The 22,196-nt window shown below is 48.0% G+C and overlaps 2 protein-coding genes across 2 annotated transcripts; one reads left to right on the plus strand and one right to left on the minus strand.

The window, feature by feature from the left end:
- The first annotated feature begins 4,272 nt into the window (after positions 1-4,272).
- shbg (sex hormone-binding globulin) lies at positions 4,273-14,249 on the plus strand. The gene is made up of 8 exons (XM_088912373.1): positions 4,273-4,530; positions 7,304-7,401; positions 8,657-8,846; positions 9,656-9,814; positions 10,689-10,848; positions 11,633-11,784; positions 12,174-12,381; positions 13,131-14,249. The coding sequence occupies exons 1-8, from the start codon at positions 4,435-4,437 to the stop codon at positions 13,379-13,381; spliced, it is 1,314 nt and encodes a 437-aa protein (XP_088768499.1). The 5' UTR covers positions 4,273-4,434; the 3' UTR covers positions 13,382-14,249.
- Positions 14,250-14,344: 95 nt separating this feature from the next.
- LOC148838516 (BTB/POZ domain-containing protein 17-like) lies at positions 14,345-17,171 on the minus strand (the record flags this gene model as incomplete). Its single annotated transcript, XM_088911206.1, has 1 exon — positions 14,345-17,171. A coding segment is annotated over one exon (1,338 nt), but the record flags the coding sequence as incomplete, so codon positions are not given.
- Between the last annotated feature and the right edge of the window lie 5,025 nt (positions 17,172-22,196).

Consider the following 22,196-nt stretch of genomic DNA (forward strand, 5'->3'; position numbering starts at 1 on the left):
TCATAATAAAATTGCCCTTTTATTCCTTAGATTTGGGGATAAACGTTTCACCAGTTGTATTTTTTGGAAATGGAAATTGAACGTGTAACGGATGCAAGTTTTTAGTTTCACATCATACCTTGTGTTTTTCTAAAACTACTCTACTCTGCAACAGGCCTCGCAAAACGACCATAGTTACATGGCCTGCAGGGTCTTTGCCAGACATGCGACAGATTAACGGTGTTATGTTATATGTCGCCACTGGAGGGAGACATTGCTGCAGTTTGCTCAGTCCAGTTTGCTCAGGGGGTTGCCGTGGACAGTTTTCAGGGCAGTTGAAGTTTCAAGAGCATTTCTGCAGGATGCCTGTCCTCTCAGTTCCAAGATCTCCGATTTACTGATACCTAAACATCCCAATTCCCACTCTGTCCAAAAGGGTTAGCTGTCGTTTCCTTAATTGCGCTGTTTCCTATACTACACCCGTAGCAATCGGCACCCACCCCTCACTGGGGCGATGTGGTACTCGCCTTTTCATCGAATGAGGCTGCTCTGTCTCAATGTACCTGTTCTGTTGAGAATTTGAAAACCAAATAAGTTTCTGGGAAATACCTTTGAAATCATTCTCCTACGGATCCACAGAACAACCAGTCAACAGTGCGCGCAGTTTCACTTTGGGGTGTCCGACTTGAGAAGGTGGTTGTGCACGATTTCATTCAAAATGAGCGCATTCCGGAACTCCTGACCAGCCCACAGTCCAGCTTGATCTAAAACAACGGTTCTTAACCCCGTGCGAGACATGCCAGGTTTTGGTTTTAATTTCAAGTGCAAAAACCCCCAAATCACTTAAAGAGATTTAAGGTCAGGGGTGCGAGAACGTGTCTGGAGAACCAAAGCGGTTACAGGCAGCCGCGAAGATAAAACACCCTGATCCGAAAGCTAGCTCTCCACGCACACGGGGGGGGTGACGTCAGCCTTGTGTTACGTCACCTCGAGGCCCGCGCGGCCACGTGAGCCAGCGGGTTCTGAGAGCCCCGATTCGACCGAGTCCAGGCAGCCGAGCCTGGCCTCGGTCCAGCCGGACTGTACCGTTCTTTCTATACCGACCCTCGGCGTGGCAGGGAACAGCATGGTTAGGCCTATTTAAACAGCGAGTGATAAACGGTTGGAGATAAGAGGTCACGGACAAAGCTCACCGGACTCCGCCAGTTCAATGACGCAAGAGGAAGCAGGAATTGAGCAGGAGGGATATTGGAGGTTTTTTTCGGCACAAACGGGCCAGGAGGTGATAGCAGCCATGTCACCCCGGCTGCAGGGAAGTGAGATCCCTTCAGTTCTCGCCTTTGCTCAGCGGAGACAGTGCTCTCTGGGAAGGTGGCCGGCGTCTTCAGGGCAGAGCCCACACCAAGCGGGTAATGTCAGGCGGAGCTGTGCCATCAGGCCACAGCCAGCAGGCTGTCGGAAGAAACAGAACCGCTTCAAATCAGTCTCTCTCTGTCCAGACCGTCGAAACCTCCGCCTCTCCCTCCATCTGTTAATACTGCGTGCATCTCTCTGACTGAACCGGTTTCTCGCTCTGTACACACCGGGCATGAGCAGTGCTGTGCAAATGGTCTTGGCCACATTGCACTGCTCTGCTGTTTGCTCAGTGGTTTTACTTCTTTAGACCTTTTAAATTAATATCAATATAGTGAGAAACAAATGCTGCTAATGGGGTGGAGCTCCTGCCGGAGAAGGAATTAGACTGGTTAAGTGAATAGGATGGATTTGGCACTACAGTCCTTCATATTGTCTGCTCGTTTACAATTTCAGCTTGTGACGTTTCAGGTTAATGTGCCCAGAAACATTGCTCAATGGACGCAGCGATCGCAATCTGCTAGTTTGTTCATGCTCGTAATGACAAGTCAGCAGCCATATCACCCTGTAGCTTACGAATGACAGCTCCACTGGAGCTCAGCAGGTGTGAGCCTGGCCAGTACCTGCAGGGGAGATCTCCTGGGGAAAAACCAAGGTTGCTGCTGGAAGAGGTGTTAGTGGAGCCAGCAGGGGGCGCCCACCTTGCAGTCTGTGTGGGTCCTATTGACCCAGTATAGTGATGGGGACACTATACTGTAAAATAGGCGCCGTCCTTTGGATGCAACGTAAAACCCGGGTCCTGACTCTCTGTGGTCATTAAGAAACCCCCGGTGTTTCTCAAAAAAGAGTAAGAATGTTACCTCAGTGGCCTGGCCAAATCCCCCCCTGGCATTTACCAACTCTGAACCCATCTCTGAACTGGCTCCATCACTCTGTTCTTCTCCCCACTGAGAGCTGGTGTGTGGGGAGCATACTGGTGTATGTTGCATCATCCAGGTGGGGCTGCACACTGGTGGAGGGGAGTCCCCATTACCTGTAAAGCGCTCTGAGTGGAGTGTCCAGAATAGCGCTGTATAAGTATAAGCAACTATTATTATTAATTATTGTTAATACTAAAGCCTGAATATTGTAACTCCCAGCTGTGAATGTTAAAGACTTTGCACAGTAACACAGCTCAATTGCGGGGGTATCATGCCTGGAGAAAGTGTTTTTCACTTTGATCGGTCTTCCTTGTGTCCTGATGCGCAAGGCGCCGCGGTGACGTGGACGCCTCCAAGCGCAAACAAACACATTCCCCGAAGGTTTTGTAATCAAAAACCCAGGAATATCGCTTTCTCCGCCCCCTGCGGGTGTCGGTGACTCTTGGTCCACACATCTTCTGTTTGCTCTGTCGATAAACCCGAAACGATGAACCCCTGAACTGCTTTTCAGAAATGAGAAATGCACACTTGCACCACGGCGCGAGGGATGGACGTCGGGGGACCGTCTCGCGGACTGACTGTGAACACACAGAAACTGGGGTCCCCCCCCGGCACCAGGACAGGACTAAAGCGCAAACAGCAAACGTGATTCATTTTAAAAAGTGCGTCCTGTAGACAGAAATGTACAAAAAGTTCAGTTCTCGGATTTTTTTTCTCTCTCGAAATGTCTTCAAAATTGTTTTAGTATCTTCTTAGACCGGTTTAGAATAAAAATTAGTTTGAGGTCGTTTAGTTTTGAGATAAAGAAAAAATTCATCTTCCGAGGTGGGGGTGGGTGTAATATCGTTATAGACTGATGGTTGAAAGGGATAACGTCTGACGGATCTCGATGGTCTCACTTTTGCGTCGTGTGTGTTGCCCAGTCGGCCCACAACAGCGTTGCGCTATTGACCAGTGAAGACCTAGAGGGACAGGCGATCAGTGAACTAGCGCCGGACTGGGAGGAGACCAGAGGCGTACGCGTTGGTCCCGGTTTCCGCGTGGGCCCTGCAGTGAACCGGCTGATTCCGAGTCGTGCTGTTGCCCTGACCGTACATTGATGTCATCGTAGGCTTTGAGCTGGCGTGGGCTACTCTCGCGGCGTGGGCTTGTGCGACAGCTCGCCCTCTGTGTCAAACGGGGCGTCTGCTTTTAATGTCTTGTGGGCTCGGGGCCTCGCCCGCGTTTCTCAACAGGCCTAGGGGGGCAGGCAGGGGGGTTGCGTGAGCGCCAGGGGGAGATGTAGAATCTTGAGACGGTAACAGAGGTTTAATGGGGGGAAAACTGGAGAGGAGTCCCCGAAGTATGAACCCCCCTCACCACCACTCCACCGGTAAGAGGCGGTCCTGAGTTCTTCAGTAACGATGCACCAATATATGAAAACGCGCATTTAAGAGCGTTCAGAAAGATGACACGGTGCAGCTGAACAGCGCAGGAACATTAACGCCGTGAACCCCGGGAGCAATTCGTTTTATTCAGCGCGTGTCTGTTCTGTTTTCTGAGAACTTTAACAACCCTGCCTGTCTTCCAGTCCCGCCCTTTGTGCAGATAAAACAGGAGACAAATTCCTGGGCCGGCGTGTGACAAAACCGGAGAGGATTCCAGGAACTGCTTCACAGGGTTGAAATGATATAGCGCCTTTCATAGCATTCATCCACAGCGCTTATCTCATGACGTCAGTCCCAACCGCAGCAGAAGCGCTGTCTTAAAGGGATGAAAAAAAAGCCATGACGCTCAAGGGTGTTATGTTATTAAGAACAGGTAGATCAAGTAAGTATGATCATATTTATATCATGTAATATAAATATCATATCATAGAGATCAAGAATTTATGCCCCTGTATTTATGCTGCGTCATGGCATATTGGGTGTGTGCTCGTCGGTGGCTGCAGGGTTATACAGGGGTGAAGGTGAGCACGCGTGTCCCCCCCCCCCCCGACCAGAGCCCCAGGAGCGATCGATACTTCCCGGGGGCAGAGCGGAGAGCTGTTTGTTCCAGGTAAACACCAGAGCTCGCCTGCCTCTGCTCCCTTCCGACAGTCCCAGCACAGAGAGCTGCCTGGGGGTCGCCACGGGGGAGGGGGGCGTCGAAGAGACGTTTTGGCGAAGTCTTCTTTCTTATTCTGGGTGTTGGTGCTGTCAGCATGCGAAGGATTGGCGCTCTGGTGCTGATAGCCAGCTTGGCGGCGGTACGGTGCGGGAGCTCGGAGAAGAATCGCGGAGACGGTAGCGACGGGGAGGTAAGCGCCGCGGCCCGGGGCAGACACACTGTACATCACCCCCGCGGGCCGTACCCAAGGAAGGGAGGCGGGGGGGGAAAGTGCCTCTCTGCGCGTCGAGGGGAGAACCGGGCACTAGCTCTGTGGTCCAGCCACCGCCTGCTGGAGCGCAGCGGCAAACTGTCGGTCAGCGCGGACTTGTTAGTCGCGGAGATGGTTTTAGAGAGAAGACGAAAATGGCAGCGAAATTACGCCCCTCGTGGAAGGGAAAAAGACAGATGTCTCCACGGAACCGTGGTGGGCACTTATAAAGCCACTCGCGCTTATCTGAGTGAAATGGTCCTTTCTGGTCTCCGCAAGCCTGTGCACATCTCTCATAAGCGCCACTTCGGCTAAGCTTTTTATCCGAGCAGCTGAACGGCTCAGATTTAGCCTTGGCCTTTGCTATACAGTTCGCTGTTTTTTTTTGAGGATTGATATTCTTCTTGGAAGCCCCCAATAAAGCAATTAGTCAATTAGGAATGGTGGTGTTCTTTCCAGGGAGAATTCCCGCTGGAATCTCTCCTTCTGTTGGGAATCTTCCCGATTCCGGTTCCGTATTGCGCAGAGAAGATTGGAAGGCGAGCTTCCTCAGCTCCGTGACGTTGCACCCCTACAAACAGCACAAACGATGAAACCCCCCTCATTCGTTAGCGCTGCGTTTGTGCCGGTTTGTGCAGTTGAAAATAGCGTTAGTACTGCTACGAAGTATTAAGACGTGCTAGTTAAAGCCTCTTTGTAAGAACGTATAATTGTTTGCTAAAGTTCGGTTTTCAAGGCTACATCCGCAACTCTTCTGATTGGGGTACGATATTGGTGACAGATTTAGTTTTCCTGTCCACACAAACGCACAGAAGATACTAATATTAATGCAAAATCAACTGCCGCCCCCCACCCGGGCAAACAGAGGAACAAAACTGCAGAACTGTTACTCTCGCACCCGTAACAGAGCCCTTGAACTCGGCAGACGAGCGTCACTGGAGGTCAAGGGCGCCGTGCATGGTTACGTAATCACCCGCAGCACTGACGAATGAGGGGGGTTTCATCGTCTGTGCTGTTTGTAGGGGGGTGGGGCGACTTCACGGAGCTAAGCGCCGCACGAGCGTTAGGGCCGCCACGGAAAGTAAGAGAAGCTGCAGAGGGAAATGAGCGCAGTTTGAGCGAGCAGCTGAAGTCGATTTCCAGCAGGCCAAGACGGTGAACACGCGCGACGCACACAGAATGGAGCTCACAGAGGCTGTGAGGCAGAAACTGTGCAGGGTCCTGGACTCCTGACCAGAGGGTGGGGGTTACCGGTACTTTACTCTACTCCAGCAGTATAGATCAGGCCACAGAGTTAATTATACTAATAAACTGCAATTGGGGGATAATGCTAGAACGAAAGTGCTAAGATGTTACAAGTCCTCCCTCACCCCAGTATCTCTTCACTTTCTCAACCCTAAAGCACTGGGACCTCAGTTTAACTGAACTGAAAAAAGGCGCCGTCCTTCGGATGAGATGTAAAACCGAGGTCCTGACTCTCTGTGGTCATTAAGAATCCCAGGGCGTTTCTCGAAAAGAGTAGGGGTGTTACTCTTAGTGAGTCAACATTCCCACTAGTCTTTACCAATTGTGGCCTCCTAATAATCCCCCTCTCTGAACTGGCTTCATCACTCTGCTCTCCTCCCCACTGAGAGCTGGTGTGTGGGGAGCGTACTGGCGCACTCTGGCTGCTGTTGCATCATCCAGGTGGGGCTGCACACTGGTGGTGGTGGAGGGGATCCCCATTACCTGTAAAGTGGAGTGTCCAGAAAAGTGTAAAGAAGTATTACTACTAACTGAACATTTCAACTGGTTTTAGTATGGAAAATGTTATTGCTCATCCATAGAAAATTAATGTGACCTGAAGCTTGAAGAAAACAACTTTGGCATTTTGAAGCTTTGAATAAAAACCCGCTGAACTGGGATGACTAGGATCCCAGAACACATGAGAGTGAATCTGACAGCGGATTTGAGGAGTCAAGAAATGAGAAGAAAACAAAGAAAAGGATTCGGACTGAGAACAGGCAGGAAGGGTGGTAGGTGCATGGAGCAAGCTGGCCAGTCATGTCGTTAAAGCTGATTCCTGGAGATCCTTCAAGAAAGGGCTGGATGAGACCCTCAGTTCACCAAGCGTACGATGTCTCGGTTATATAGCAATGTGAGAAGTCACAGCACAGTTTGGCGACATTTTGAGTGTATTTAACAGACGGGTCCTTCTGGTGAGCACTACAGAACCATGTGCAAACTGCAAGTATTTTCAATGTCCTTTTTAATCCCAGTGCAGCCCGACCAACCTCTTGCGACACTCTAAATGTCAAGGCAAAGACAATGTGTATTTAACCACAGAATGTAACAAGGCACATATGGTATTGTAATACTCGAAGTACCAATAGAATACATATTCTAATGTCCAGGGATATCAGATTCAATGAAAGTGGTCACATTCACAAACAACAGGGCAGATATTGTCTCCCTGATTTCTTATCATAAAGAAATTACACTCTACAAGGTGCAAACACGAACGATTACAAATAGGAAGAGATCCCACTTGTGCGCTGGGTGGCTGCTAGGATCTACTCTAGCCATTTCATGAGAGATCTGCTGGAGTCACTTTCTGTGAGAAGAGGTTTTGCTGGGTCAGTGCTTGCTGTTCTGAACCGGGGGAGCGAGATAGAGGGAATTATCGGGTCGGGGAATTGTTGAAATTAAAAGCAATCTCCCTTGTGCACATCAGGACTACCTAACTGGAGATGATATCCTAAACCTTGGGCAGCAGTGGGGCACAACAGAGCCCTTCACCACCATGACAGCCAACCTCTCCGATGTCACCAGGTAACAGCTGGTATCATTATTGCCCACTAAATACAAGGTGTCAGATCTGACCAATAGAGGGCACACTAGTGTAGATTTAATATGTTTATTGTACTTTGCAACTGATTAAAACATGCAAGACAGAAACTGTTGTTTTGGCAGTTAATTCAAGGCAGTTAATTAACGTGTAGATGGGGGCAAAACGCAGAGGCTCCAGAGCACCTCCTGCAGGGCTGGGTCTGTCACTACTTGGGTGGCTCACAGGAACTGTTGGTGTAAACCACATTTTTAAAAGACATTGCAAGTTCAGTACTGTACGTGAGACAGGTACTTTTTTGAGGTGGGGGTCCTCCATACTCCAGAGTTGTCAGGGACTCACGCCTCCTCAGCTGTTAAGTGACCGAGCTGAACTCATTATTCACTCAGTTCTGATCAGATGCCCTTCATGCTCAAGCCATGCAATGAGCATTGAGCAAGGGGAGCTGCAGTCCCAATTTATCAGACCGGTTATTACATCTCAGTAATAAAATACATTTATTGACTTTATAGAAAAAAATGACAAATTTCGAATTAAGCACAAACTACAAAGTTCCAAATTAATCGTGAACTTTGTGACATGAAGCAGCCCTTCCTGCTCAGTAGTCACTGTAATGACTAGTCTAATGTACTAGTGAATAAATACTGGTTGTGCAGCAGACATTTCACCATAGAAATGTTCCAATGTTATCTGCAAGCAGAGTTAACAAGCAAGTAGTATGTGTTGGCAAAACCGTCTCAAAATGGAGAGCAATATTTCTACTGGATTAAAAGAGATGTATTCACAAACCTGCTTGCTTACAATGTCACAGGGCCGCTTCACCTCACCAGACGTTTTGTTGCCTCTTTCTGAATTACAGAACATGGCACTGTGCAGACCTGGAAATATAATCTACTGTATTTTTGTGATAAAACTGGAGGTTTTACAAGCTACTGTGTCCATTTTCCTGTTATTGTGCTTTGAAATGCACTCATCAATGCTGATTCTCTCTAAGGGGAGTTGCAGTTCCCCTTTAACATCAGTGCTTTTGACCTGTTACACCTGGGCAGCAGGCTGGTGTGAAGGCTTGTGTCTCTGGGTGGAGATCTGAGTACCTAGGTCGAGCATGACAGAGGAGTCCTCACTCCATTGAACACCGCTGGCTGTTTGAATCTGCCTGTTAACCTTGGGGCTCAGCAGGGCTGCATGCTGAGTAGCCCTGGTCTTCGATTCTGTCCCCCCCCCCCCACTTGCACGCAGCATAAAATCCTCCTTCCAGTTCCGCACCTTGGACTCGGAGGGCGTGGTGTTTTACGGCGACACGAAGGCTGGGGAAGACTGGTTCGTGCTCGCGCTGCGGGGGGGCATCCCCGAGATGCAGATCGGCAAGTCCAGCTCCCGGGTCTCGGTGTCGGGGGGGCCACGCCTCGACGACGGCCACTGGCACCAGGTAAGGGCCAGGGGACAGGGGATGGGGGCCCCCCCGTCCTTCTCCCCGTAGAGATCGTGTCGAGATTTGGGGGACAATCTGAGTTAAAGGGGAACTGCAGCCCCGGTTTCTCAGGCCGGTTATTACATCTCGGTAATAAAATAAATTAGCTGATGGTCTCGCAAAATTTGTACTCATTTTGCATTAAACACAAAATCGCGAGCTTTGTAAACGTACTCCATGTTGTAGAGAGTTCACATGAACTGCGACATGAAGCGGCCCTTCCTGCTCACTAGTCACTGTAAAATTACTAATGTGATGTGAGGTATGAGCTAATAAGTAAAGACTGCACAGCAGATATTTCATCGCTGACATGTTCCAACGTTATCTGCATGCAGAGTTAACAAGTAAGAGTTTTGCCAGCAAACACTAGTCTCGATGTCAAGAGGTGTATCCACAACGTCATAGGGCCGCTTCACCTCACTGGAAGTTTTGTCACCTGAATCACAGGCAATGACAGCAACACAACACTGCACATACCTGGGGATTCTGTCTATTTTGTGATATAAATGGAAGTTTTACATGTTACTGTGTACATTTTACTTTCACTGTAGTTTGAAATGCACTCATCAATGTTGATTTTTTCTAACCCCAAACTATAAAAGTAGCCCCGGATTTTCCCTTTAATCCAAAGACATGATGGTGGCTAGGAGGCATCCGATTGGGTGACGCCACGTCTGTGAAGATCTTCACCTCCCCTTTGTCCCTTTTATGCCCTAACTCTCCCTCTGGGTTCCCCCTCTGTGCCCCCCCCCCTCCTGCTCTCTCAGGTGCAGCTGCGCAGTGAGAATCAGTTTGTGGTCCTGGAGGTGGACAGGGTGGCCGTGCTGACCGTGGGGCTGCACTCCGCGGACGACTCCGAGCTGCTGGGCCAGATCCGCCTGGCGCTGGGAGGGATTCTCGTCGACAGCTCCCTGCTCTTCCCTACAGTCAGTCTCTCAAGACATCTGTTGGTTGTTGGTTCTTTTTTTAAGAAAAAGCACCCATGCATACTGTTAATCCTTTTAATCAGATAAGACAAGAATTAGCCCAGCAGCTCTATCACCCTGCAGCTCTCAACTGGCAGCCCCACTGAAGCTCAGCAGGTGTGAGCCTGGCTAGTACCTGGATGAGAGACCTCCCCTCCTGGGAAAAAGTAAGGTTGCTGCTGGAAGTGGTGTTAGTGGGACCATCGGGGGGCACTCACCCTGCGATCTGTGTGGGTCCTAATGTCCCAGTAGAGTGGCGGGGACACTATACTGTAGTGGGCGCCATCTTTCGGATGAAACGTTAAACCGAGGTCCGGACTCTCAGTGGTCATTAAAGATCCCTGGGCATTTCTCCATAAGAGTAGGGAGGTATCCCAGTGTCTGGGCCAAATATCCCCCTCGGCCTTTACCGTGGCCTCCGGGTTGTCCCCATGTATGACTGGCTGGCACTCGCCCTGCAATGGACTGACGTCCCATCCATGGTGTACCCTGCCTTGCGCTCGTTGCTTGCCGGGTAGGCTCCGGCTTCTGCGACACCGAAGGGTGTAAACCGGTTTGGTAAATGACATGACATGACAAGAATTATTTGAACAGTTTTTCATTTACAATAATCCTCTGTCCAAGAGTGTCACTCTGGTTTTACAAGGGAAGACAGAACAGAGAAAGAAAGAACAAAGTATATACTTTGGTTCTAGAATAAAGCCCCTTGTTTTTACCTGCGGGCCATTAATCCCACAGCAGTAAATGGGATGTTCCTCTGTGACCAGTGGAGTGCTGCATGTGAAGCTGCTCAGACTGATCCTCCATCTCGCGGTTTGTCTGCCTGTGTTTCCAGCTGCGCCCGGAGATGGATGGATGCATACGCAGGGGGACCTGGCTGAATCTGAGCACCCCATGGGTGTCGAACCTTCCCACGGAGCCCAAGCCCTGCTTCGCCAACCTGATCCAGGGCAGCTATTTCCTAGGCACTGGTCTCGCGTTGTTCCAGAGCACAGGTGAGAAGCCCTTCCATTCCATCCAGCAGACTGCATGGGGCACTGCTGAGCTGAGCAGTAGCCCGCACTACCGGAGGAACAATTAAGGATTTATTCCATGCTGAAAAAGAAAAGAGACGCAACATATTTGGCTGTGGAGCCTGAACACCCGAAGACAGCTCCATAGCTGAAACCTTGTGTCTCTTTTCTTTTCTTTTCAGCAGGGAATAAACCCTTACTTGTTCCTTTGCAGCCTGCGCATGCTGATGCAGCTCCCTTCTTGAACTTCTTCAGCCTGGCTGCATTCGATTAGCAAAACGCCCCAGCTGGAAGCTAGCTCACACTGAACGGTGTTATAGCTGAGCACTTTTCAAACGTAAAAAGAAAAAACACATAAAGAACAATGTGCAAAGAACTGTCTTGGAGCAGATTTAACTTAACAGGTGGCACAGCCTGTGTACAGCAGCTAAGCCCCCTATATTAAAGCAAAACCCAGATGCTTTTGAGAGTTCTGGGGGGAGTGACATCACTGGAAAGATCGCCTTGTATTCCCACCCACCCCAACCCCTCGAGAAAGAGACCTGTGTGGCCATTCTCTGCATCTCCCTAAGTGCCAAGTTTTTCACACTTCCACTTGTCTGCCCACAATCTCATTTCCGCATTTATGGCACCTGTGCATGAGTGCAAGACGCTCTCACCTCCCCATGTATTGTCCCAGCTGGGCTATAAGTGGTGCTGGGATTCGGAATGTTGACAAGATGCACTGCTCCCCCCAGACTGGCTCACTCCCTGTTTTCCAAGGTAGACTTCCCCCTAAGCCCGGAGAACAGGACCGTGACTGTGGAGGTGAGCCTGCGTCCGGAGAGGTGGAGTGGCACTGTGCTGGCTGTACAGACCCGGGATCACCGATTGCTGCTGTCCCTGTCTCTGGACATTTCCGTTGACTGGAACAAACTGGTGCGCTTCTCCGGTCTCTCCTCTGTTTTACTCACGAGTCAACACACTTGCCTCATCTTATCACTTTTTGGAGTGGCATTGCGTGTCCAGAATGTTGTCTTCTCCTACATCTTTCCTTTTCCGATACCAAGGTCCTTGATAATGCAGTTTTTAACAATCCGAAGCAGTGCTGCTGCCGTGCCTTTCTCCAGCTGTCTCCTTCATGCTCCAAAACTGCCTTTCCTTCTACTTGGTCAGATAAGGTATAATATCTTCTGTGCATCCAGGCTGCTGGCTTCAGCTTAAATCCTACAGGTAATATGACATTGACTTGCATACCAGGGGTTCATAACCAGTTTCAGTTTCCAAGGATCCTCAGATCCATCTTTCTTTCGCCTCCTCTTCCTCAGTCCGAGCAGCTGGTGGTGTTCACGAGTACCTTGACAGTGCGCATGCCTTTACCTCCGGACCCTGATTACAACCTGGTGGTTGTCATATCAGAAAAGGAGGCCCAGATCAGGACTGGGCCGGACAGTCCCCCTGCAGTGCTAGACGACATGGAGGAGATGTTGGAGCCCTGGGAGAAAGGGGCCCTGCTCTCCTTTGGTGGAACGCCAGGTGAGTTGACTCCTCCCAGCCCTGTTGAGCAAGGACTCTCCCAGGCTGCCTGATGAGGGCACTGTCAGACACAGGTGGTCCTGTGTTTTTTTAATCAACAACATTGAATGTAGGCTAACTCACGGAACTGCTGATTTGAGTCTGGGCTAGCTAACAGAGTGTGACCAGGACCTCCTTGCCCTGTAGTCCACCGGCCGCTGAGAATGAGTCAGACAGGGTGTCCTTGGCACTGCAGGAGCTTTGTGTGAAGCGTTTTTCTGTCTCATGCACAGCACACAAACACCCGTTGTATTCACAAATCACTTGTGGCAGTAGGCTGAGTAAGACGTACCACTGTTCCATATGTGGAAATCTTTATGAAGGATCAAAAGGTTCATTCTAGATATACTGCTCCCAAACCGCTTCTCTAACTGATTTTTATGGTGATTGAGGGAGGTTATGTACAGTATGTTGTTGTTGCTTGGGATTCAAGTCCTGCGCAGGACTATGGAAAGAGGAGCAGTTCAGAATGGCCAATAAAGCCTGACCAGCGTGTCGTTATGAGGATGCAGAAAATGAAAGCATTGGAAGTAGAGCATGCAGACTCCACACGGACAGGTCCCATGTCAGACCCACAGCCCTGGATCTGTGAAGCAGAAGTGCTAACTGCCATGCCACCCAATGTCCAATGTCAGATAACTGAATCTTAAAGAGTAGAGCTCAACACTGTGACTTCTGTTCCCTTCCTGTTTGTGTTTCTTTTCCCACAGACGGTTCTGACCACAATGGCCCTGCGGATCAGACCTACTTCCGGGGATGCATGTATGGGATCCGTGTGCAGGGGCAAGCGCTGGACCTGGATCGGAGCTTCTACAAGCACAGCTCCATCTCGTCGCATAGCTGCCCAAAGAAAGAGATTAAAAAGCTATCACCCTTCCCACACCCTGGATTCAGACTTCCAGTGCATGGAGCCATCCCTGTCAGGAGTCGCACCATTAAAACAAAAAGACAAGGCTATTAAAGGTCAATAGAGGCAGCTCCAGTTCCTTGGGCTGTGGTCCGCTGCACGTTTTACAGCTATCCAGACGATGATTGGTCAGGACCTAAAACCCCACCTGGGCTTCTTATCACAATAATAGCTCGAGGAAAACAAATTCAGGTGGAATGAGACCCAGGAGAGGGAAGCAAAGCCTTACTTTTCCATTTATACTTTTATTTCTCCCATCCAGAACAGCAGGCGTATAAAAAAACAAAAACCAGGCGGCAGTAATTATAACAATTCAATTCAATTTATTTTTATAGAGCACCTTTCACAACAAGGGTTCCCCAGGGCACTTAACAATGTAAGTGACCCTACATATTATGAATACAGAACAGAAAAGAACAGAAGACAACGGAGGGGAGGAACCAAAAACTCCTTAGTAAGGAGAAAAAAAAGCTCTAGGGGGTCCAAGGTCAACTGGCTGCCCAACCCCTTTGGGCATGCTAACATGCTATACAATTAAAAAAAGGAATAAATGAATAAAGGTATTAATCCATCCATCATGTCTCCTGTATGTCAGTACTCCATGCAGATCTCTGTAATTTACGAACAAAAAACGTAACTATCTCTGCAGACCGAGGTATTTTAACACATTCAGCGGCATTTCCGCCTTCAGCCTGTTTCACGAGGAATGACAGCGGCCGGAAGGTTGGGAGAAATTAGAATCGTTTATTGGGCTGTGTCGAATGAGCTCGGCTGCCTTCATTCCTCCTGAACTTTCATTAAAAACTCCCATTACTTGTACACAAGACTGATTATCCTCAAATTCCGCAGGAAATGTGATGTGCCTGTAAGTGCCAAACATGATGGCAGCCGTTAAGCTCATTAAAGTTTGTGTGCTAACGCATCTTCATCCTCCTGTTTCTTATTTTGTGGCGAGTCAGGACAGGAGAACCTCTGTTTTTTTTTTTCAGAAGAATGTCGCCTTCGTGAGTTCTGAGTTTACTGGATGAAACACACTCTGGAACACACAGACAATCATTTAACACAAATTCTCAAGGGTTTTGTGTAGTTCAGCCAGTTCGGGCCCTGAAGCAGAGCGCAGGCTGGACCCTGGCCGTCAGACAGCAGCAGGTCAGTATCCCCTGGACATGTGTATCCCCCCTCCCTACTGCGCACAGCCTCCACGGAATCTCCAGGATCCTAAATGCCTTTGCTTATCACGATCTGGATGGAAGACGAGCCAGTTGTCCATCTGGGCTTATATCGGTTTCTCTGTGTATTCAATATGTTACTCTAATCCCTGGATCGTGCGCATCTCAGAGGGGGATACAGAAACAGATTCCCAGGGGATATTGAACTGGATACGACACTGTCCTCGGTCATCAATATCTCACTGTGACCAGCGCTCCCCATGAGACAGAGCACAATGTGCCCACCACCTTCTAGGCTGGGCAGTCGTGGGTTGGCCTCGGACGTCTGGACTACAGCAGAAAAACTACACAGGGTGAGAAAGTTCGAAACTTGCGAGGAATCGGGAGTGCGCGCATTGCGCCTTTAGCCCTTCAGACTGTCGTGAGGGAGTGAGATTCTGTGTGTAACTGTACACTCGGGCTCAGCGCCTCATGGGGGATCTATGACAGACATGTACTGGATTCGCTCCTGCTCCCCGGTGCCAGTTTCTGTGATATTCTACCCGTGTTCCCGTTTGTTTGGGCCGGATGGGTCGGTTTGCTCCAGCAGGTCCAAAACGCTTCAACTTAACAACACAGTGAAAGCTGCTCCTCAATCGCAACCGGTACAGATCTCTCCCATTCAACACCACACCGAAACGTTCAGAACCATTCAAATGGTTTTATTTATGTATATTTATGGATACTGCTACTCGGAACAGGGGTAAAACAATCACAAGCTAAGCATATTCTAACTTGTTTTTAAAGAGATAGATGTTCCTTTAAAGATACATTTTAAATGAACAAATCTAGACTCGAAACCTGCTTCTTTAGAAGGGCTCTTTTTTAATTGTTTCTGTGTCTGCTCCTTTGCATCCCAAACACTTATTGTAATTAGATAGGTACTTTATTAATCCCATGCGGGAAATTCGAATGCTACAGCAGCTAGGCACAATCAACACAGTACATTGCAAATGTAGTAATACAGTAATACAATGAATAAAGATGTTCATGTAAGGATGCATTTTAATTAGCTTTACAGTTTGCAAGGTTGGAAAAGAGACCGGGCTGTGCAGAATGCAGAACTATGAAAAGGATAAGGTGTGCAGATAGAACAGGTAAACTAGGAAAAACAGCCACCCACAGAATGCACATCACTGCTATGATCGCTCTGTACAAAAAGTTATTAATTTTGATATGCTGAAGCTAAGTAAAATGCTGTTTATTTTTTTAGAAAGACTGTCAAGTATAAAGTAATGTGCTCCCGGCAATCTGAAACCTAACTCCCTTCCTTCTGTTGGCAATATGGGGGGGAAGCTCTACAGGGCGGTCGGCTGATATTCCTTCCACTCTGTCTGCCCAATGAAGTGAAGCCTCATGGTGTTGTTGCTGACGTACTGCTGCCGCTCAGACTGCGGGATCAGGTCTTCCACTCTGTTCTCCATCCCTGCAGAACTGAACGTTTTCACCGCGGAGACGAACCACTCGCCATTGTGGAACGTGTGCAGCAGCACAGCGAGTCTGTGATCATGGAGAGACTTATCCAAGCTACAGTTCTCAACTCTCCATATTAACACTGTATTGTCCGTGTCTGTTACAATCTGTTCTTCTGTGTAATAGTTATAGTTATTGAATCGCTGGATCTGTGTTGTGACTCTTTCACCTTTGGGATGAAAGGTAATGGACCACGTGCATTCAGCCAAGAGTGTCTTGGTAGTAAATCTTATCTGGTGTGGTGCTTTACCTTGTGCTGAGTAATTCTCCAATTGCCATGGGCATCCGCTATCACTTGCTTTGTACAGTCTCACAGAAAATGGAGCTGAAGGGATGTCGTTGTGTTCACTGAGGATTTTAATATCAACCGAGTTAGCTTGGTAAGTCAGGGTGCCTTTTCTCTCTATGTATGAACAGATACTTTTGTCACCTATCCCTGAAAATTGATATTGATAGAGCTCGGACGGCTTCATCACTGGGAATCTAATGTTCTGTAGTACATCATTCGTTTGCTCTGGATGATCAGTCAGCCAGTCGACTGCAGCCTTTAGCAATGAGACTTCATTCGCAACCACCAGGTCTGACCTCTTGAGGAGACTGTGTAGGTCATCAGCGTCAATGGACGTCCAGTCTGGAGAGCTGATCACCGTGTCCATGTTCCAGGCAATGAATTTATCACAGGCCTCCTTCAGCTCTGGTCGATCAGCGAGTCGGGCATATTTCCTCCAGGAGATGGCTCTGTTATACATTCCGGGAGTACCAACGTTCTCCGACATGAATCCCTCGCAGCTCTTCTTAAGGCTGGTGACATGGTACTTGTCTGCCAGCATACAGACGGGAAGAGCACTGGCAGTAGTGATGTTGATTGTCCCAGTGTAGAAGTATCTCAGGAAGTCCTGAAAGTGGGGCAGACACTGGTCATCCTCGGTCAGGTGGACGGTGCTCTGCTGGGCCTCTGGCCAGTGCTGGCTGCACAGCATGGTCCTGAAGATGCTGCTCTGGGTCACCAGGAGGAGCCTGTGGGCGTGGATCTGCAGGCTGCTGTTCACCACGAGCAGGAGGTCACCGAGCTCCGAGCTGTCGAAGAGGCTGGAGAGGAGTGCTATCAGCTGCTGCTGGTGATCCACGAGTTGAACTGGCTCAGGCACTTTGTACTGTGCAAAGAAAAATTAATCAGTGAAGCCATGAACAACCTAAGAAATGCAGGCACTATAGAGTAGCATTAACTCCTAAAATAATCTAATTTTATTGTAATCAAATCTGATATAATGAAATCTCTCTGTGCTTTGTATTACGTTGTCAAGCAAATTTTAATGAACAGCAGGACTCCAGCGCAGCACTGTGGCACAGTGGATAGTGCCGTTTCTTCACAGCTACAGTGCCCAGGGTTTGAATCGGTTTGGTCTGTGTGGAGTTTGCATGTTCTCCTTGTCTTGACATGGATTTTATTTGGGTCTTTTATATGATTCGGCGTTTTGCTTAAACTCCTCCATCTGTCCATTTTCTAACCGCTTCTTCTAACACAGGGGCGCGGGGGAGACGTAGTCTATCCCAACAAGCAGGAGGCACAAGAGAGGCTACATCCTGGACAAGACCCCAGTCCATGGCAGGGCACACACTGACACCAGGGTCAGTTTTCCCAGAAGCCAATCAACCAACCAGTTTATCTTTGGAATGTGGGAGGAAACCAGAGCACCCAAAGGAAACAAACACAAGGGGAACATGCAGACTCCACACAGATAGCACTCCAGGTGTGGATTGGAACCCAGGCTGCTCAAACTCTATTCAAGCAACCTAATCTATCACAGGATCTGTTGCTACAGGAGACAATTTTGGCTACAAACGTTGACTTTATATGCATAAAAATGTGAACTGAATATAGAATTGCAGTAACAGCTCAGTCTCCTGCTGGACGAAAAATAATCATTATTCATAAAATCATTGCAACCGCTGCTCTTACATTCAATATATCGAGACTTCTTCTTCTAAAATTAATTGCAGTAAAGTCTTTCCTGTGGTGTCATAACAGGGACTGCACAACACACAACTGCTCCTGTCTGAAGCAACAGCCAATGGCGTTTGAAGAACGTCGTCCGTGAAAAGATTTAAAATTGTGGCTGGAGGACTGTCAGTTGCTTCTTTTTACTTTTTTCTGTTAATGTCATAATTATCAATAGGCAGGTCACGCAGATATAAATATAAAATGGCTGGACCAGAGATTTCTCTTTTTAAAAATGTTCCCGTTCATGACCATCGCTGTAATTCAGTACTAAATCAGAAAACATTTGACTGTTAACCTTCATGCAACCCCACACTATGCGTTTCCCTCCTAGCCGTGTGTTATTCAAGAAGTCTGCATTAGTGTCCACTCCCGAGAGATCGCCTGTGCTCAGGCCGTTGCTAGAGCGACGGCAGGTCGCTCGTGGCGCCTCCGGGGGCGTCCTGTGCAGGAGGTGGTGGTCCCGAGGGTTAATGGCTGTCTGGAGAGCGGAGTGCCGCGTTGTCCTGGGTTGGGCAAGATATGGCGCAAAACAACAAAATCGTGAGACAGAATCCCATCTTAGAGGCATTCTGAATGCGTTATGGAGTTTCTTTCTAAATGGCGTGCACCCATGAGACGATACTCACCATATCTGGGACTTGCTGGAAAAGTGACATGGGATACAGTAGGTGCTGGCCGAGCAAAAGTCTTTCGGTTTCGCTTTCAGTTGTTTCCTTCCTCACAGCGCCTCGGGGAGCAGTGAACGGAGAGGATACTTTCTTGCTTTTCTTATGCAGTACCTGTGTGGTTTCTCTGAAAGAATAGTTTAATGTCGGTGTTTGTACGTCGATTAGTTTTTCTTTCTCTTGGTACGCTTTAAAAACATCGGCAGTCCACGTAAATAGATTTACGACTCAGAAGTGACATCCTGCTCCATCTCCGTGGTTTTAAATGGTCAAAAAAGATTAATTAGATTGTTTTTTAATTGTTTTTTTTAATGCTTCGACAGTATTCGGCCTTCACCATTCAAGAAAATACTTCTCGTCTTTTGGTTGCCCTTTGTATCTTTTGAGTACTTGCAGAGTTTTCTGCTGCGTTCTTTGTAGCCCTGGTTTTTACTTAAGCTGAGTTCTTGATTAGCAGGCTAAATGACCTAGTTTTCTGTGCATTCAATTGCATTCAGCTGTTACAATACTGAATTGAGATGTGTAATTGGTTTCAACCCAGTGCCGCTTTCTGAATTCCAGAACTGCCCTCATTCAGCTTTGTTGCCTGTATGTTGCCACTTTGAATGTCACCAACTGGACCTCTGCAGAAGGGACAAAAACATACAGTTCTAATGCACTGTAGTTCCCATCCGTGTCTGTTCCCATGTGTGATCATTTATTGAGAACTGCTGGGTCTGAAATATGGGCCAGCAAGTGGAGGTGAGACTGCTTAAAGATTTGAATGCTGATGTTTTTGGAAACCATACACTTAACGGAGTTTATAATGAAAGTTCGGGAGGGATGACAGCAGCCAAGTTCAATCAGACTCTGCTGTGGGTAATTCGCAATCACTGCTGATGTCATTACCTCACCTAAAACACTCTAAATACTGTAGGTGATCCCCTTCTCTCTCTCACATACATCTCTTTGCATCACGCCTCCACCCCTTGGTCACTCCTCAGTTCGCAGGGAGGTCCCAGCCTCCTCGTCCTCTGCCCAGGAGGTCAGCCCTCAGCCATTCAGTACACTTCTTTCTTGTGTGTTGCTCCAATCCAGCCCCAGCAACCACTTGCACGGACTGAAAAAGGACAATCACCTTTTAAAGAACTGTTCGATAATGCAGTAGGGATCGTATGGTTTGTCAGAGGGTGTACTCCTTGTGAAATTGATGTATACTGTGACACAAAGTTTATTTTATTAAAAAATTTTGAGTGTCGTTATTCATAGCGAAAAGTCGGTTATTTCTGAAGCTCTGGTCTCAGTACAGAAACAAGGCAAGCAGATGTCTGAAGAAGCAATTAGAGGGGTCACTGGTGATTCAGAGCTCCACTGGAACAAAGAGCAGCAGTCACTCTGGGGTCCCCCAAGCTGGCAGCCACAAAGGGGTGTGCTTCTGTGTTTTCTTAAAATTACTGATCCGAATATTGAATTGCATGTTTCTCGACAGATCCCCGTATATCAAGCTTTCAGCTCAACACCTAGGCCCTGCATGTGTTGTCATAGATTTGTTACTTGAAAGATAGATAGATAATACTTTATTAATCCCGCAGGGAAATTGATGAAGATTTGGTAACACATTCTTTTGATACCTTACAAAATTGATAGAATATTTCAAGACAAAGATTTAGTTCATTCTACCAGTGGAATCATATAAACTTGGTATCACAATATTGATACCATGTGGCTTTGTATATATGTTCTACCTTTTAGATTCTGACTACATGATTAGCTTTCAGGATTGTCTCCCTAGTTCAATGCTTTGGATATGAAATTGAAAAAACGTCCACAGAGGTACTTTCAATACTTTTATTTAGATATTTTGTGAAATACATTGTCCACATGGTTGTACACTAGTGATGTGTCAGAATATCCTTGTTCTTTAATCTAGATAGATGTTAGTGTTGTAGTTTACAGAATCCCATGTGTGTTGTTGCTCCTCTATGCTACTATTGTACAATAGACTACAAAAATATAGCTCTTCATGTAAAGGTGCATAGAAATACATAGAAATAATTTCCTTCCCCCTTAATAATAATCTCAAGGTAGTCAGCCTTGATATTTCCATTCCATTTCATGGCTTTGTTCCAGCACCTGGGTTAATACAATATAGAACCGATTCTGCAAATATTTGTATATTAATCATATTAATAATAATATCCGTTACACTTCTACAGCACTTTTCTGGACCCTCCACTGACAGCACTTTACAGGTAATGGGGACTCCCCTCCACCACCACTAATGTTGTAGCACCATGTTGATGATATGGCAGCCAGAGAGCACCAGTACCCTCACTACACACCAGCTCTCAGTGGGGAGGAGAACAGAGAGATGAAGCCAGTTCAGAGATGGAGATTATTAGGAGTCCGCGTTTGTAAAGGGCAGAGGGAAATTTGGCCAGGAAACCAGCGTAACACCCCTACTCTATTTTCAAGAAACGCCCTGGGATTTTTAATGACCACAGAGAGTCAGGACCTCAGTTTTACATCTCACTCAAAGGATGGCGACTTTTTTTTCAGTACAGTGTCCCCGTCACAGCCTACAGGTCTACTAACACCTCTTCCAGCAGCAACCTTAGCTTTCCCAGTACCCACCAGGTACTGGCCAGGCTCACACCTGCTGAGCTTCAGTGGGCTGCCAGCTGGGAGAGCACTGCTGTTCGTTCAGGCTGGGGGGTGGGAGGGGTCTCCTACAGATTCCAGTGGGGGAGATAAAGGACACTTGTGCAAACATCTGCCCACTTTCCAGAGGCGGGTGGGATGGGAGGTCCCCTTGGTGATTTCCCTGCTCTGTGGGCAGTGAGTGGGTGCAGGGAGGGGGGTTGGGGGGGCTCTGGACCTAAACCACACCCTGGCGCCCCCTCTTCCCCTCTGACTGACTCTTGCTGCTAAATACACGTTTCCAATAACTGAACCTCGCTCGGAATGACACCGGCATCGACTGTAACAGAGCTTCATCAGCGTTATTACAGAGGTGCTGCCGCCTTTACAAAATGATTTTTCATTTCAGTCCCTTTAATACATAGTTGTCCCAGGTTATTTGTGTAGGGCAACGGGGTTCAGGTGGGCACCCTCGCCTGCTGCCTACACAGGTCGGGTTCGGGGACGCGAACCCGCGCCTCTGGCGTCATTCGACAGGGACCCAGCCTGGTGAGCTAAAGAGAGATATCCCCCCAGCCCATTACAGGGAAGGGCGGTGACGTCACCGCTCTGGTAAACCGGCTCTTACACACTCACTGTCGGCCGTAAGCGTTACATTTGTACTAAAATCTTTTACGCAAGTACGTCATGTATCAGCATGGATTATTGCTATATTAACATCAGTATAGCAGAAAAATACTTCTAGTCTGGTTAAGCATTTGATTTTTTTTTTGACTGTACAGCATACATTTCAACGTTTCTGAGATAACCGTATACCTAAAAGATGTAATAAAATTTCTGATGCGCTGCTTTACGCACGACGCAACGCAGAGCGTCAACACGCACGCAACTGACATTTCCCC

The sequence above is a fragment of the Atractosteus spatula genome, chromosome 3, assembly GCF_055471065.1.
Source record: "Atractosteus spatula isolate fAtrSpa1 chromosome 3, fAtrSpa1.hap1, whole genome shotgun sequence".
Taxonomy (NCBI): Eukaryota; Metazoa; Chordata; class Actinopteri; order Semionotiformes; family Lepisosteidae; genus Atractosteus; species Atractosteus spatula.

Bases quoted from the DNA above. Each gene is read 5' to 3' on its own strand.
- shbg (XM_088912373.1), top strand. From the start codon at position 4,435: ATGCGAAGGATTGGCGCTCTGGTGCTGATAGCCAGCTTGGCGGCGGTA. The intron at 9,815-10,688 runs GTCAGTCTCTCA...CTGTGTTTCCAG, and splicing joins GCTCCCTGCTCTTCCCTACA to CTGCGCCCGGAGATGGATGG. The intron at 11,785-12,173 runs GTGCGCTTCTCC...CCTCTTCCTCAG, and splicing joins CCGTTGACTGGAACAAACTG to TCCGAGCAGCTGGTGGTGTT.